Source organism: Populus trichocarpa, chromosome 5, assembly GCF_000002775.5.
Source record: "Populus trichocarpa isolate Nisqually-1 chromosome 5, P.trichocarpa_v4.1, whole genome shotgun sequence".
NCBI lineage: Eukaryota > Viridiplantae > Streptophyta > Magnoliopsida > Malpighiales > Salicaceae > Populus > Populus trichocarpa.
Window position 1 is genome coordinate 17,628,631 of NC_037289.2, and position 17,591 is coordinate 17,646,221.

At 35.0% G+C, this 17,591-nt stretch overlaps 1 protein-coding gene across 7 annotated transcripts; it reads right to left on the bottom strand.

Annotated features, from left to right (window-relative positions):
* Window positions 1–1,067: 1,067 nt before the first annotated feature.
* On the bottom strand, window positions 1,068–16,132 carry LOC7460927 (uncharacterized). Of its 7 annotated transcripts, XM_024602105.2 has the most exons (20): window positions 14,424–16,132; window positions 11,243–11,328; window positions 10,912–11,056; window positions 10,667–10,809; window positions 10,431–10,514; window positions 9,942–10,328; window positions 7,464–7,515; window positions 5,895–6,039; window positions 5,666–5,772; window positions 5,307–5,555; window positions 4,872–5,119; window positions 4,548–4,769; window positions 4,251–4,466; window positions 4,097–4,150; window positions 3,837–3,902; window positions 3,607–3,747; window positions 3,476–3,529; window positions 2,761–2,820; window positions 1,970–2,368; window positions 1,068–1,871 (listed from the first exon to the last, which is right to left on the bottom strand). In XM_024602105.2, exons 1-20 carry the CDS (start codon window positions 15,811–15,813, stop codon window positions 1,704–1,706), a joined length of 4,416 nt encoding a protein of 1,471 aa, XP_024457873.2. In that variant the 5' UTR covers window positions 15,814–16,132; the 3' UTR covers window positions 1,068–1,703. The 7 variants fall into 7 exon arrangements, with proteins under 7 accessions (XP_024457873.2, XP_024457876.2, XP_052308674.1 ...); XM_024602108.2 differs by having other exon boundaries at window positions 10,667–11,056; window positions 14,604–16,132; XM_052452714.1 differs by having other exon boundaries at window positions 1,068–1,831; window positions 5,895–6,018; window positions 10,667–11,056.
* Between the last annotated feature and the right edge of the window lie 1,459 nt (window positions 16,133–17,591).

Genomic DNA, 17,591 nt, shown 5'->3' on the forward strand with positions numbered 1-17,591 from the left:
TGAAGACTGACAGCATCAACGATGATAGTGGTAGGATACCAGTGGCAAAGAGGGAAAATTTAAATAGTTCGTTGGGTAACTAGATTATTTACTCGTATTATGTTACCAATATATTAATTTTTTAAAATAAATATTTAGATATTGTTAATATATTTTTTAAAAAAATATTTAATCATATAAAAATTAATCCGATATAACCTTGTTAATATGACAAATCCAAAAGCACTATATAGGAATTGACTTGATGTGACTCAATTAACTTGATAAGCTCAAAAATAACATAGACAACTTAAAAAAAACATAGATCGACTAAAAACAATTTCTAAATATTTTTTTTAAAATATATATATTGAGATGAGAATATATTGGATTGACTCAATTCAACTTAGATTAATATGTAAATTTTACGACTTGGACCATGAAATCAAAATAATCTTCCAGAAAACAAATTGAAAAACATATTGAAACTTAATTCTAAATTAACTTGAAGAATAAATTTGAAAAAAAAATAATTAAAAATAAATAAATAAACTTGAATCAATCCTGGTTAATCTGCCAAACTTGAATTAAGAAACAAGGATAATTCAATAAAAAACAAATCAAAACAAATTATAAAGCTCAATTCTCAATTAATCCAATGTTTAAAGATGAAATTAAAAAAACATATTTAAAAAATAACAACAAAAACAAACCGACAAAAACATTAACTTTGATTATGAAACTAAAATAACCATATAGAAAACAAACAAAATAAATTATGAGATTTAATTTCTAATAACTCAAATATTAAAAGATAAAATTAAAAAAAAACAATTACAAAAAAAACCCAAATTAATCAGGTTAACCCACAAAATCCACAACCTGAATCATGTGACTATAATAGCCTCATAGAAGAAAAAAAAATTATAATACTCAATCCCCTATATATTAAAAAAAAATAATTTTTTTTAAAAAGCTAAATTTAATTATTATTTTTAAAATCTATTTCAATTAACAATATTCTGTGAGAAGGGGAATAGTAATCTCCCATCCTAATAATTAATAATAACAATCCAATAAACAGTAGATGAAAAAGGGAATTTCCTTTACCACCAAATAATACACTGTTGGATTAACAGGACCTGGCACAAATCAGATGCCATGTTGACAAAGGGAATGCAACTTCCTACAAAAGAACCACTACCTATTGAAACTAAACCTGATTGAATCACTAAAAAAACCAGCAGACAATGAGTAGGTCACAATGGGAAAGATAACTTCGACGCTCCATCAAACTAGATGAGCGAAATTTCTTTTGAGAAATAATGCTGAGAATATTTACATCGACGTTACGGCGAAAGCCCAGCAGGCAACACCTTCTAATTCCTTGGATCAGGATACAAGAAGCGTTGCTTCCCAGCCAAGAGGGACAAGCATCTACTTGATGAAATATGAGCCGCTTGGAATACATGGTGTAATGGAAGAGACCCTCACCTATTGTACAGTTATTCTCATGATGAATACACAACAACGATGCCAACCACTCTCAGAACATTACATCCAGCCAAGCTGCTACACAGCCCAGAAACCCACCTTGGCATCTTTCTGCCATTCTCCCTTCATAAATCAGGTAAATTTGGTAGCTCCAGGCAGAAAGCAGTTGTCCACAATAGACAGCTGTTGATTTCCAGTGGGCAAGTCCAAAATCCAGAATTGGCCCTCTTCTACCTATCATGTTCCAAGGGTTCACCAGAACAAGCATCCTGATTGATCTGCTTCTCCTTTGGAAGGCAATCAACAGGAATATAGAAATATCCTTTAGGTAATTTCTGGTTCTTCATCGATGCTTCATCTGAAGTCATTACCAACTCTTTCTCAAAAGTCTCATAATGCTGTTATTTGATATGGTAGTGAGTATTGGTCTCAATTTATCCCTAACAGAGAAAACCTCGTGGAACAAAACAGTCAATGATGCAGAAGGAACACGCACCTTTGATTTTGAGCTCCATTCTCCCTCTTCCAAAATACTATAAGATGCAGAAGAAGGTCTTTGAGGTATTTGCTTCCCAGCAAAAGGCATCCTCTCTGAAGGTTTTGGAGTAAAATGACTTTGAGATGTGGAGCTGTCATCTGTCTTTTGGTCAGTGTCCATGGTCAAAGTCACCTTAATTCTGTGCTTGACAGAAATGGTGCTGTCTACTGTGACATCATCTGACCTTTGGACAGCATCACCAAATGACTTGTACCCATCTGTATTCCCTTTGAGGGATGTTGTAGCTGATTCTGAACTAACATCTGTAGGGAAAAAGGGACTGCTAACAAGCACCGATCGAGCAACTTGGTCTCGTTTGCAAGCAAGTATGCTGTGTGAGCATAAAACCAACTCCCGCTGCAAAACAATTATATGTAAAAGGCACTGCTATAAAAGTATATATTCTTCAGAGAATGGTTCACTTAAAACTGAAGCAGTAAGCTAAAAAACAAAATGAACTTCTAGCAAATGAATGTACTGGGGTGAGTGTTACTCCAAAGGATAAAAATACAATTTAGCATATTTTACTCGGTTCAAAGTGTAAATATCAAGTAAGAATGGGAAAAAATTCACCCTGAAGTCTCAACAAGGATGCAGGAGGAAGTTCGAGAGAAGTTAAAAAATAAAGAAGCAAACACAGACTTGAAAGAACACTTTCAACATGGTATTTTCTTAGCTGACTTGCCTACATAATACTGGGTAAAAATAAAAATCACTTGCAACCACTTTGCTGTTACTGAGAAAGTTACCTTTATTTTTTCACGTCTAACAATTCTTTCACAAAGAAGACGCAATCTCTCCAGTTGACCCTATAGAAATAAATTTAAAAACAAAGTTAATTAGGTCACCGTAATTCTACCCCCAAGAATATGATTAAATCTGGACTATAGTACAAATGCAATCAGAAACAAAGTATTGGCTATGAACTTCCTATAAACACAAGATGATTCCTTCACAATCAATGCACATGACATTAGGAAAAATTGCTTAATGTTTCATCAGATTGGAAAGAAGCAAAGCCATAGATTTAAATCAACCTCATGAACCAGTTGCAAGAAAGTTATAATGCCAAGAAAAATAATTAAGCCACCCGGGCTTTCATAGAAAATAAGACCTCAACCACACACAAAAATAAAAAATCACTTTAAAAGAAATAATGTCATGACCAATGTAAAATGTTATAAGAAATAAGTTGACGAATCGCAATGATCTTATGCAGTACATGCCAAGAGGATAGACATGTATACAACATCTATGGCATTAAAAGTTCTCAGAAAGACATTTTTCTATTCAATTTTACAATTCAAAATAGTAGACCAGTTCCAAGGAAATAGACCACTGTAAACATACAAAAGTCATTAGCATATATAGTCGAACCAATCTTGGAACAAGAAAAATAGACCTGAGTAAGCATTAACATCCACCTGAATGAAGATTACATGATTAATCAGAGTGCATGCTTACCCTGACTTGCCTCATGCTCTTTATCTCCTCTTCTCCATGTTTTTGAGTTCCAGTCTACATAAATCAAGCAATGCAAAATTATAAAATGACAAGCTGTCAATACTTTTTAGGTACAAACAACAAATTCAGACCTTTGCCTTCTGCTCCAAGCTATGCTTTTCACAATATGCCATGTGCTGCATCTTGCCATTAAGAGTCTTAACATTCATGTAAAAACCCGCACTTCTAGCGCAAGTTGGATGAAATGTGGTCTGACAGTGACCAGCGTTACACTGCATAGAACCATTAATATTTTATTATATGACTTGATGCTATAGAAAAGAAAAGGGTAAGTTCTGAAACAATCAAAGCTGGAACTCACTTTTATGCAGACACCATGTCTATGACGGCAGACACAACAAATGTTAATCTCCTTTGCAATCGTTTCCTGGAATTACATTGCAGATGGTAGCAAATGTCAGATAAGAACAATACAAGAATGGTCATAAACATGCCTAGTCAGAAAAAAAACAAGTTAAATTAAAAATATTATATTCCATCCCAAGAAATCTTCAGAAATGTATTCAAAACTCAATGGACTTGAAAATTTTGACAATATGACCACCTAAAATATGCACATACCATTCCTTCAACAGGATTTACTTGTCCCCTTCTGAATGTTGGTTCAAAGACCCACTATAAGAAAAAATAGAAAAATAATCATAATAGCATTTCAACGAAGATAAGAAAAAATAATCATGAATTGGCCATTGAAGGGTCAAAGCAAAAAATCAACCTCTGCACAAAAGGCATGAACCCATCTACCATCAGTAGATTTCCTGAAAGCACCAGTAATACCACCACATAAACCACATTCCGCACTATTTGCCCTGTCCCAGAAATTGACAGGAGCTCCAGAGCATCTAGATGACAATAATTCTTCACATAATTCACAATGCCATGGACCATTAGATTCCTTCCCACAACGATAGCAATCCAAGTGAACCTCAACCTGTTGGCATAAAAGCTTTTGTCAACAAGAAGTAAGCAGATTGTGCACCCTTAACAGAAAAGATGGTCCATTCTAGAAAACCTTGCAGCCAGAGCAGACTAGGATGTGGTTCAGTATTGTCTCAAATCGTCTGCATATGTCACATGATCTAGGATGATCTTTAGAAAAACCTGAAACTGACTGAACAAAATCAGAGTACTTCTCTAATGAAATCCTTGGAATAGCCACCCTTGAAAGCATTTCTTTTGGACGTCGCGTCAACAGAGAAGAAATGCCAGCCCTCACACTAGCAGTGTTATATTTCTGGAACCAGGTAAAAATGATAAGACAGATTACTGCATCGAATAATTGCAAGCTTTCTTTCGAAGGCAAGAAAAAAAATCCAAAAGTGAATGAAAAAATTACCTCCTGACAAGCAGATTCATCAAAGGCATCTTTCCTAAATGATGAAGACCGAGAAGAAGCTGCTGCTGCTGCAGTTGCAGCAGCTAGAACAGCCTGGGCTTCCTTGTGCCTTCTTTCTTTCCTGCCCCGCTTCTTTGCTTCTCTAACATCACAAAGATATTGGCTAACAAGCACTTCATCCCAACTTTTCCCCCTAGCTGCATCCATCTCCTGGGGTAGATGCCTGGCAACCTTAGATATTAAATTATCTGCAAGCACATTTCATCAGATAAAAAAATGTCATGTGGATGTACATATCAATATGAAGCTGCCTTTTTCTTAAATAATTTGGGATGGAATATGAGAATAGTGCAAGAACGGGATGGTAAAAAAGAGTGCCAGCATATCACATAAAAAAAAAAAAAGAGGAAAGATAAAGGCGAAAAAGGAAAGGACCAGTGAAGTGCTTCCTTGCAACTGCATTGCCAAGTAGCCTCTTCTGAAAATAAATAATTTCTCCTTCCACTTCATCCACTGGAGACAGTTTGAGAATTCCCAGTTTCTTAGCCTTAGCCAACTGCTCTAAATTTACTTCACTTGAATTACAGATCAAGTCATTGCATTTTGAGTGTTTATTCTGATGATTACAGAAGACACTGGGATTGCAAGAGGCCTCCAAATGAGAGATTTCTCTGTCTTTTGAACCTGTGCAGTTAGGTTTACACGTCATAAAATGGTAAATAAGCTTGCAATTATAAGCAATAAAACAGAAGTACAATTCTTGACCATAAAATTCATGTTAGCGCAGCTTCTACCTTCAAGTTCAGAAATTCCTTTCTGTAAAAGCATTCCAATTTGTATCTGTGACAGCTTCTCATGGACACATGAATGGACATAAAAATTAGAATATTCTTCTGGTTTTCTGCAGCAAGAAATATATAATTTTGCATAAGAACTCATCAGATATTGTTAAATCAGTGTTAGAGCTTCCAAAAAGTATCAGCAGCACAAAATTCTGCATTAAAGAGCTTTCAAAAAATTTACATGAAATTAGGGATGACTAAATTAACATCTGAATAAAGAGGAACTCCCCCATCTGTGTTAATTGAATTGCTCTTCTCTGGAATAGCTGCATGAACTGGCTTGATTTTTTCAGAAAGGCTTCCACCTGAGACATTATCTGAACTGCCTGAGCAACATAAAAATGCCAACATGTTCACTTTCATACAGAAGGGGAAATCGGAAAATACATGAAAATTATGGCCTTCTATTATCTTTTCTTTCTTCCATTTGCTTTTGGTCATATTAACAGAAATATCTGGCTTTTAATATCACTAAATCACATCAAGTAACATATGAACTAAGGAGCAAACAATACTTGACAACTGAAAAAAAAAAAAAATCTTCATATGCATATCGTCATCCATGAAGAGAGAAAGGAATAGATGAGAATGAAAACCTCACTTCCTCAATATGAGATGCATACTTGTCATCCTTCTAGAATAAAAAGAAACACTAGGGGTTTCCAATCCCTCCAGAAGGACAGCAAGCCTCCTCAAAATCCCCCCACTATCATACTCCCTAGCAAGTGAAAACAAGAGAGCACAAAATATTTAATCCCATAACAATTACCTCATGATTGATCCTAGACGATCATAAAATTCCAATCCCCCTCCCACCAAAAAGAAAAGGTGTTTATCACACATTTTCACAAGATTATAAAAAATGCCAAACCTTAAAGTATGTGCATACATAAGATTTCCTTCTCAATTTGGTACCCGCCCAAAACTCAATCAGAAAGATGAGGTCTTGCAAGAGAAATTTCCATATGAAGGGAGCCCATAACTAAGATGGTGTTAGTTAAAAAATCACCATCTCATTCCACGACATTTTCACCTAATCTATATGCTTGATCCATTCCCTTGAAAGAGGAAGATGGCTGGATTTTTAAAACAAGTAACATTGCTCTTATGTTCACCAACTTTATGAGTGAAAAAAGAAACACGATCTGATAGTAAAATTTAATTATATCCTAGACTGTCCAAACACTCATCCGATCAGTGCAGCATTCGAATTTAATTATATCCTTCTATTCTTTTTCTACTTCATCTCTAAGCTTCTTATGGAGGAAGGTGGAGGTTTGGGAGGAAATGGTTGTAAATTAGTTAGAAAGTATCTAGTAAGCTTCCCCAAGGCATAGAGCACCCTTTCTAGAGCAGGAATATTCTTGTTATTTTCTCACTCCAACAAAACAAATCCATCAAGGCAGTAAGGGGCCAACAAAGAAATACATCTGCTTGGTAAAACATCAAACAGCCAAAGAGGATGCTTTCCTAATTTATCAGCAGTAGCTTTACTCTAATGTTAAGACTATACCTTGTCATTGTCAAGAAAAGTAAAGAACAGGTTTAGAGAGTTGAACTCTTCTTCGAACCAACCAATTTCCAGGAAGTTAAAAAAAAATCAACTGCCTTCTCAAGTAAAGAAAAGTAGAAAAACTCACAAAAAAGCAGTCCAAGCAAAACCAATTAACCAGGATAAGGCAACCTTCTCCAATAGATAGGGCATTGATTGGAAAAACCAAATGCAAAAAGATGATTCTTACAATCATACCTTCACTTTTAGGCAAATGCACCACTGAAGAGTCTTGAAACGCATCAGCGATCTGCTTAAATAAAACAAAATGGTAGAAATATTATTAAAAGAGAAAGGTAAGCAGAAAGGATTCATCTATATAAGCACTCAAAATCACCAAATGGTGAGTAGAACCTAAAAGCAGAAGGAACGAATAGAACATAAAGGCAGACACATTGGATCTCAGTACAAATTTACAAATCGCAGTAACTTCCACTTCTGTATAAGATAACCGCACCCTGCTTCTTCCCACTCCTTCCAAGATGATATCTTAAAGCAGATAAGTGATTCAGAAAAGGAAAATGATAAATTATACCATAATCACCCTCTCCCAGTCCAGCATAAAATAAACCTCACTGCTTGCTCTTATCGCCATCATTACAAAACCTTCTGAAAGTTGCACATTTAACTTGTCTAATGAATGGACAAGGCATCAACTCTATGTCCAACAAACCTCAGATGAGAAACCAGGAAATGTCCATAAAACAACATAATGGTTCTTCGAGAGGATTTCACTACCCAAACTTCTTTCGACACAACACAGCATTGAACACTTCAATTGCTACATGCTTTTTTTCCTTCTGTTTTTGCGTGCATATTTTGATGCTAAAATAATTCACAATTTAAATTTAGCAATTCTTATTCTCTCTTTTTCTATTTGCATATCAAAAGTGTGATGACAGCGCATTCATAAGTTCTACACTGTTCACAAGTGTGAATATCATCTATATTTTAGCAAATACAGCTGAATATATGGATGCTTAAGCAATCCGAACAACATATGCACAGGTCACAACTGCCTTAGCTCACAAATGATAAGTTGAACAATTTGGGCAGAAACAATAAATAGACAAAAGAATGTATGCAGTCTAGCAAAACAAATTGCTGAGCAATCAATAACTAGGAAATGAAAAAAGAAGCATAAACTATCAGTAGAAAAGAAATAGCTTCAGTCCCTAACACCACGCCATAAAATGATAGATGGAAGACATAGAAAACCTAATATTTTATAGAAATGAACCACAAATGGCAGGTGCCTCTGGCATCAGTTTTGCAATTGTACACAAGCATACACTGTTAATAGGAGAAAAAATCTAACTACAGGCAGATGAAAACTACAGTCTATTAATTCATACCTTCAACAAATACAAGTAAACAAAAATATAAAAATAAATACTACACATTGAAGCATACAAAAATTGAAAGGAGGATAGTGCTGATGTGTGATAGCTTCTGCATTCTGCCTCATACACGAGGGAAAAAATCGAGTTCACAGGTGCCATCAACAATGTAGTAGTCACCAAACAAGATTGCTGCAAGGGCCATATGGAAAGTCAATTTTGTTCTCAATCGCTATGCTACAGATGTTTTGGAGGTGTTTCCTAACAATATTTCAGAGAGACTGAGGAGCTTTAGTATTTTATCTTGGTATTTTTGTGTTTCAGATTCTCTTTCTGCTTTGGGGAAATTCCCCTTCTTTTTCAACAAAAAGTTTTTTCTATATAACGATGTTCTGGATTACCTAATATTTTGAATAAACAAAAAAACAAGTCACTTGAAAAGAAATATAAAAAGCATGACATGAAAAACAAACACTCTTCAAGGTTCTTCTTGGAGCCTTATAGCATAGGTAGATGAGAAGATTTCAGGAGGATGGAGGATGAGGTTCTTAAGAAGGAAGATAACTGGCAAAAAAGAGTTGGCAGAAACCAACTTTCCAAAGACATAATAAATCATATACTTACAAATAGAATCTTCATAATATAGACATCAAAATTAATATCTATACCATTGATTAGGAAAAACAATTACAAGAAACAGAAGCTACCAGAGTTTTCTTTTTCCTTCCAAATCAATGTGGTAAACACAGAAATTTCATTTAAGCAATGGAAAAAACATGTGGTGGTCATATCATCCTTGTTATGCAAAGTATTATTTGTATTATAACAAGAACAAGTTAACATGAAAGAATATAATCAGGATACTTTGAGAAAGGATGGCCTACCATTAAGAACGAGTTACAGTAAGAGAAAAAACTGGAGGAGAATCAAAACACAAAGGAAACCACTCCTTAACATCTTCACCACATTCGCATACACAACTGCCAAATTAGAGATCTTTTCCGATACTTTAGTTGTGTGACACAAAGGTAAACTAAGGCAAACAGGAGAACCTAAATAGCACTACAGTTATGAACTGTTTAAGGGAAAACAACGGGACCAGAGAAAGGAAAGATATCAGAAAATTGAACTAGAAAATATGCAGAAAAGGAAAAGGCTTACTAATTCAAGTAGTTAATTAAAAACAAGCACAAAAAGAAATTCCAAACACAAAATTAGCTCCTAATCACAAAGCAAGTCACGTCTTCAGATGGTGACTCAAAACAGACAAAACAAATCAATTAACCTCCTCCTATAAGAATCTTTGTAGCAAATAATTACAGTGCGATAGGACTACCTTTTCAGATACATCAGGGAAGGATGCTTCACTAGATTTTTCAGGTTCTTCACCTCTCAGCTGACTGACAACTTTCATATCTTCCATTAGCATACTGTTGTCACTAAAAATTTCCTCTTGTGAGCAAATTACTCCGTTATCCCTCAAAACTCTAAAGTTACTTTTGGTTCTTCTCCGAGGGGGAACTGATTTAACAGCAACAGCATCTGTAATATCAGTCTCAGATATAGTTATACCATCAGAATGGTCTGCTGTTACAATCTCAGCCTTTGGTAAAATCATGGATTTTAGTTTAACTTTCAAATATTTACGTTGACTGGCCACATAAACATGATTCTGAAACCACTTGACTAATTTGGACTGAAAATCAGGGACCAAATTAACTTCCTGCAGAGAAAAGGTCAAGAAGCAAAAAGTCAGCAATGATTAATGATGAACACTTGATTCAGAAAATGAACAGAAAGTGAAATTCATGGTCCAGTGCATTACAGCCAATGTTGAATTTATCAAATCAGGTGACATGCCAATTTCCATTGCCAACTCTTCAGCATTGACTTTTCCTTGGTCAATTAACTACACCATTAAAATTTCCAAAGAGGTCAAATAAAACAATAAGAGGGAAATAACCAAAGAGAAACACTACACGGATGCATGTATGCAATACCTATATATCTCAAAAGTCAAAACCCATGCAAAAAGCATGAAAACCTAAGTTTTTTCAGTACCTTCTTCAAAATCAGCAAAAGATTTCGGGAGTCAGTGCTAGCACCCTCATAGCCACCTCTCTCAAATATCCCTATATCAATGAGTTTGTCCACGTCCCCAGATTCTGACAAAGGTTCAGCATTTGATCTGGAATCAAACAATCCTATTTCCCATAACTCACCATCACCAGGTTTACCAGAATTAGTATCAGAAGTTTCTGTGTGGACTGCAAGTTTGTCTCCATTTTGGCCAATATTTAACTTACGCTGTTTGTCCATTTGCAACGTTGATGGATTATGGCTGGCAACAGAGCAGTCATGGCTGGCAGGCACAAAAGCCTCTCCTAATTGATGGGTATCCCTATCATTAGGGAGTTCAGTGTGCTTTGAGCAAAAGGCTCGTAATTCAACCTGTTGACATATACAGTAAAGAAATTTAGAGAAGATGTCTGACAAGATGTCATAGCATAAAGTCAATAAAGTTCTTGTAGCACTGGTGGGTATGGTGGTGGTCACCGTAGTTGTTGTAGTAACATTAGTACGAAAATAGTTCGCACATTATATCTTCAGTGTGATGAAGAGAGAGAAAAGGCTTACATTATCAGTACCATATTTCCCCCAGACCTCCATCCTATGTCTTGCTTCCCTTGCACATATAGGATGGAAAGCAGTTCTACAAGTTCCTGAATAAACCACATGAACAGAAAGGCATTACCAGAAAAGCTAAAAGTGCTAAAGCTAAATGAGACAGAAGGTAACATTGCTAAAGCTAAACGAGACAGACGGTAACAGTGCTAAAGGTAACATTATACGACTTATTGATTAAAGTGTTTCAAAAATAGCTTTGGAAACGAGAAAAGCTGCAGCTATCAGTGCAAGAATGGGCAAGTTAGAGACCTGAAAACTAAGGACATAACATTGGCTCATCAGAGAGACAAGCAAAATGAGCACAAGTGACAATTGGATGAAATGACTTCGACGTTATATTGTTAAGTGATCTCAAAGATTCCAGAGCAAGCAAGTATATCTTTGAGTGATCTCAAAGATCCCACAGCAAGCAACCCTCAGCAATCAAAATGCCCCCATTGGATGCAGTTAAAGCATATTATGACAGCTTTGTTTCCCCTCAGTTTTCTACTTCACACCATAATGCAGATTTATCATCATTCTTGAAGGAAAAAGCAAACTCATCCTTCCAAGACTAAGACAAGACACTGGCGAATGTAACAACTAAATTAAGAATATTACACACTACAGGTAAGTGAACAGCCACAGTAAACCATCTGTGGTCTCCATTGTGAACCAGGGTGCTTGTGCAAGATCTGCTTTCAATTCTAGTGGTGAAGTAATCATAATCAGAGGTCTAATAACTTAGATATTAAGAATAATGGGACTCTGACAAACACATACGTACTTTTACAAGAGCACTCACACATAGAGGGGATAGATAAAGAGCAGTACTAAAAGGGCCGCTGGAAACTAACTAGGAACAGAAGAACAGCAAGCAGCAGGGCCCTTAGTGGTTTACAAGAGAGCCAAATCCACACCAACCCTTACTAAGAATAATGGCAACTAATGCCAAAGGCTTTAAAAAAGATTTGAGGATAAAATACCACAAGGAATAAAATAGGAATGGTGGCTGGTAAAATAAGTATAGGGAGATAATATAATGAGACATCCAGCATATCTTAGCAATGCAACAGCCATAATAGCCAAGATTTTTTAGGTAAACTCTCAGGCTAAAAACTGCCGAAGGAAGAGGGAGCAGCATCCAAGACTAGCACAACAATGTTAGCAGTCATCATCTCGATTGGAAAAAGGTGAAAGGACCATGGAGAATTGACTCAAGAGTAGAATCAGGAACAAAGAACAAGCCCCACATTTTGTCCCGACAAAAGCCATTACACAGAGTCCAAATCTCAGGGTGTAAAATAGCAGCAACACCAGCTAAAAACCTTAGCAAGGCCCATGAAACAGATGTTTCCATAACTTGGTACATACTAAAAAAACTTGACCACCAGAGAGCAAGATCCTAACAGGCATTCATTAAAATAACCAGGGCAAGAAAGTAAATTCATAAGCCAAACCTAATCACAGCTAGAGATACAAACATCACCAAACATCAACCAGTGCTAAATACATCACCAAACATTTTACATAGCAAGTCCTCAAAGCACCCAATCAGTGTGTTCTCTGTTAAGAAAATGCAGAAACAGGTCTATTAAAAGTATTAGACTTTAGACCAAGCCCTCCACCTTGTTTTTGCAAAAGTTTCAAAAAGAACTGTGTTAGAACACACCAACAGACTTCATCACATATGAAAATAACTAATGTCATTAAAAATGATTAGATTAATCGACTTCGCTCACAATTAAACAAGATTCATGTGATCTTCCAGATTGCCGATCATTACGTAAATTGTGGTAATAATGCGGGATGTTCACCTAACAGAAATTTTTTTATTAATTAATTAATTTTATTGATCAAAATTTAACATGTGATCCAGCATTCAGCAAAAATGTAATTGCAATCAGTAGGCATTTGCATACAGGATAGAAAGATTCACAAGAGACTAAATTCTAAGATTTCAAGCAATATTGAAGTTGGGCCTATTTATGTCAGATTTCCATAAGTGTGAGATATTTTATGTTTTTTTTTTTTTTTTGAAAGTCACATTGCCAGAAACAAAACATTCCTGAAGAGCAAGCATTCCCATCAAAGAATGCACGAGTTACTTTCCTGGTAATCTTACAGTCCTGTAAATGGCATCTTTTGCATCCTTCTACAAAGCATTAAACTGTTTCAACCCCAATCCCTCTCCAATCTCCTCCCAGCCTCATGAATATGCAGCAACAACAACCATGCCTTAATCCCAAATTATTTTGGGATGGCTAAATGGATCCTTTTGTGCCATTCCGCATGACCATACACCAATTGTCCCATGAATCCAGTTTGAAAACCAAAATATTGGATAAAGTAGCCAGGCTTTAAAGGTAAGTGAGTTAAACAGTGTATGAAGTCATGAATCAACAACCTGATTGCACGTCCAAGGAGAAAGAAGCAAAAGATTGAGAAATTTACTTTGATGGCACCATATGATTCAGTTCAGAAGCAAATCACAATTTAAATAAGCCTATCAAACGTGAAAATCATCTACTTGACTTGACAAAATAACAATAAAAGGACATTGTCTTTTGCGTACAAGAAAAATAAGTGAGATCAACAGTGCTATCACAGATAAAAGGAAACTGATTCAATATCAATAATCATTATATATTTTTATAACAAGGGGCATAAATTATCTGTCTGACTGTTGTTAAATTTCATTTTCATTCCAATAATAACTTGAGCTATAAAATTCAAAAGGAATTCATTCAATGTTGGAGAGACATTATCTCTTATTGATTACTATGATTGTATCCATCCCTTTAAGAAAGAAATACGGTGCACCATTCTATGATTTAGTCCAGGAAGAAAAAACCGGGAGAATATGAGATGCAAATGAATCATAGACACATAATCGTTGAGAAATATAAACCAATTATAAGACAAGAAAAAAATAACACTTCTCATCATTCTTTGATTCAATAAAAGACAAATACAATGTAGATTAAAGAACAAAAAGGCATTTGCACAATATAACAATATGACTTGTAAGCTGCATTAGACACTGGCTCTGCTGCCAAACAGGCAAAAGTTGCAATAGACACCAACCCAGTGTACCAGAGGAAAATAATAAATGCATAATGGCATAAAATAATGGAGCAACAAAACATACCATGACTGCACCGAACACAGGTACCACACTTCACCTTGCATACATTACACACTAATTTTCTTCGGGTTTCCTTAATTCCACTCACATTCATAATTGGCTCCATCTTTGCTAAATCCTCTATATAGACCTCAGGCATCCACTGGGAACAAAACAAGTGCACAAAATCCAGAACAGACTTACCATTGTCTACATCAACAGGTTTCAAAGCACCACCCTGCTTCGGACAAAGTACACAAGACTGCTTCGCTAAATCATTGCCATCACTCTTCTGCTTGCACCAGGAACACAACCACGACTCGCTTACATCTCCTTGCACACCGTAACACTTAGGATGAACAGCAACCTTGCAAGAAGAGCAAATAATCAACCGGTTTGAATCATTACCCATCTCGCTCTTGCAGCAAAAATCACATAATGGCAAGTTTCCTTCACAAGGACAACCAACCAAAACCTTCTCCAACCCTGCATCACTGCCTAAAAGTTTCCGCTTCTTGGAAGGCTTTTCAGAGGTCAATATATCCCTATTTCTACAACCTAAAAGCCACTCTACACTGCTAGACAAATCAGAAACAGAGCACGTCTTTGCTTTCTCCTGGGGCAAACACACAGCTCCATCACTTTGAGTCACAACGTCGATTTCCATTAACTGCTCATCCTCTTGATTGACTTCGTCTTTCAAGACGAGTCCATTTCCATTTCCACCCATACAATCCATTTCAAAGTTACCATTTGCATTCTCCACATTGGCCCTTGTGTCGGTTTGTTCATTAGTCTCGCTTTCTTCAAACTTCCCATTCACATTTTCCCCAGTTTTCACATTTGTCACAATGGTCTCGATTCTCTCAGTTTTCTCATTTCCAATATATGGAATGTAAAAACACTTACTATAACCTAAAGAATTAAATAAAGAAGATAACTCAAACAAATCATCAATATCAGGCAATGTCAATTCCCTAAAGTAATCTTCAGTCTCAACCCAAATATTCCCTCTTTTAGACCCGTCACTTGGCCTCGAAGAAGACTTCTTATCCGCTCCAGAATGAGACCTTTTATGTCTCTTTCTGCTCCCATTTGATTGCCTCAACAAACTAGCCAACCTGCTTGGCAAAGTAGACGCACTTGGAAAACTCGAAACACCAGAACCAGACGCATTCTCTGCAGCATCAAATGGCGAGCGCACGCTTAAGACCTTGTGAGCTTGGGAGAAGAAATCAACCTCGAGTGGATTCGATTTCTTTACTTTTGGTTGAGGTATTTCAGACTCCTTCATGAGGGAATTGGATGCCGGAACCCTAGAAATTGGACGGCAAGACCTCTCGCCAGTGCCGCAACCTCCGTCAGGACCCCTACCCATCATCTTCTTTCGCCGGTGGCATCGGCCTCCGGTCATTCCCGACACCAGCCACAACAACCTTCTTTACCACCGTCGCGTTCCATCACAAAACCACCCTAACCCTAATTTGGCCTCTAGTGAGGTTAATACTTCACGTGCGTAGAGACATGTGGAGAGACAGAAGGATAAAGAATTTAGCGGCTAGGTTTAGGGTTTCAGTTAGTCAGGTTCGTGAAGTTGGAGATCCGTTTTTGTTTTTTTTATTTTTTTAATATCCCAGTGGTTTTTGTTTTTTTATTTTTTCTGGATTTCGCTGTCGAAGAGAGAAGAGAGAGAAAGAGCGATTAGCTTTTTTTGCAGGCGAGAGAGGACTGTCAGTTCTGGGTGTAGATATTTTTATACTGGGTTACAATACTATGGAGTGACGCGATAAAGTTGTACCAGTGTGGCTGCTGGAATGATCCACGTGGCATCGTGTTATATGTTAGTGTGGACAAACGTCTGTGACCAATAACAGTTTTGTGGTTTCTTTTTTATAATAATTTCATATCCGTTCTTTATTTTTAGAAGGTTTCCTCCATTTAACTTTTGGAATGAAGTTTGATAAACCACGGTATCTGTTCAGTAGCTGAAAAATAGTTTTTTTTTTAATAAATTAAAAAATATGTTTTGGTTTTTGACTTGTACATATGAAATAAATCGAAATATAAATTTTTAATTTTTTTATATTTTTTTATATTTATTAAAAGAATAAGAATGAAATTTGATATATACAAAGGCTCAACAAGGATAAAATTAAAAAAACAATCAATTTCATAAATTATTTTAAATAAAATAAATAATAAAAAAAACATGAATCAAAATAGACACATAAAAAATTGAAAGATAATGAAATTACAAAACAAGTTTTAATTTTATAAATTATTTTAAATAAGATAAATAACAATTGAAAGACTGAGATCGGACTTAATAGATAAAAAAAAGTAAGATAAAAACAAATAATAATTAAAAAAAATAAAAACCATATAAAAATCAAAATAAATCAAATTTTAGGGGATAAAATTAAAAAGAAAGATTCAATATATATATATATATAGCAATCAAAAAAATTCAAAATCAAACTTGATATAATTAATAAATAACAGGATATTTTTTTTATTTTTTTGCAACTTCTGAAAGTTTATTACGCCTAAAATAAAAAAAAAAACACTTTCTTCAAAACCAAGCTAATATTTTTTACTAGAAAGTATTTTTGATTGATTAACTTTTTTAATGATAAACAAATATGAAAAATTTTGGAAAGTGGTTTTTAAAGAACAACTTTCTATTAAACAGTAAGGGCCTAGGATTAAGCAATTGTTTATTTTGCATTTGAAATTATGTTTAAGTGTGTTTTAAAAATTCATTTGGTTTGAAAAAGTATCAAATTTATGTTTTTTTTAGATATTTTTAATAATTTTGATATGTTGATATTAAAAATAAAAAATATAAAAAAAATTATTCTATTTTTTCAATAATTATATATAAAATATATATAATTAGAATAATTTTATATCAACAATTGTTCTAATCTAGACTATTTTTTCATAGCATTATAAAGATTAAATATAAAATCACATCTAATCAATTTACTTATTCTATTAAAAGAACTCTCGACATGTATAAAAAGTTTTATTAAAAAAAAAGTACCCTAATTATCCGATGAAAAGAAAACATATAGCAATTGAGATGATTTTTTCTAACTTTTAAAATCTCGGATGCTGAAGAGCATTTTCACCGTAAAAATAATTCATGACATCACACCATTTATCAATAGAATTGACTAGTTTTTTTTT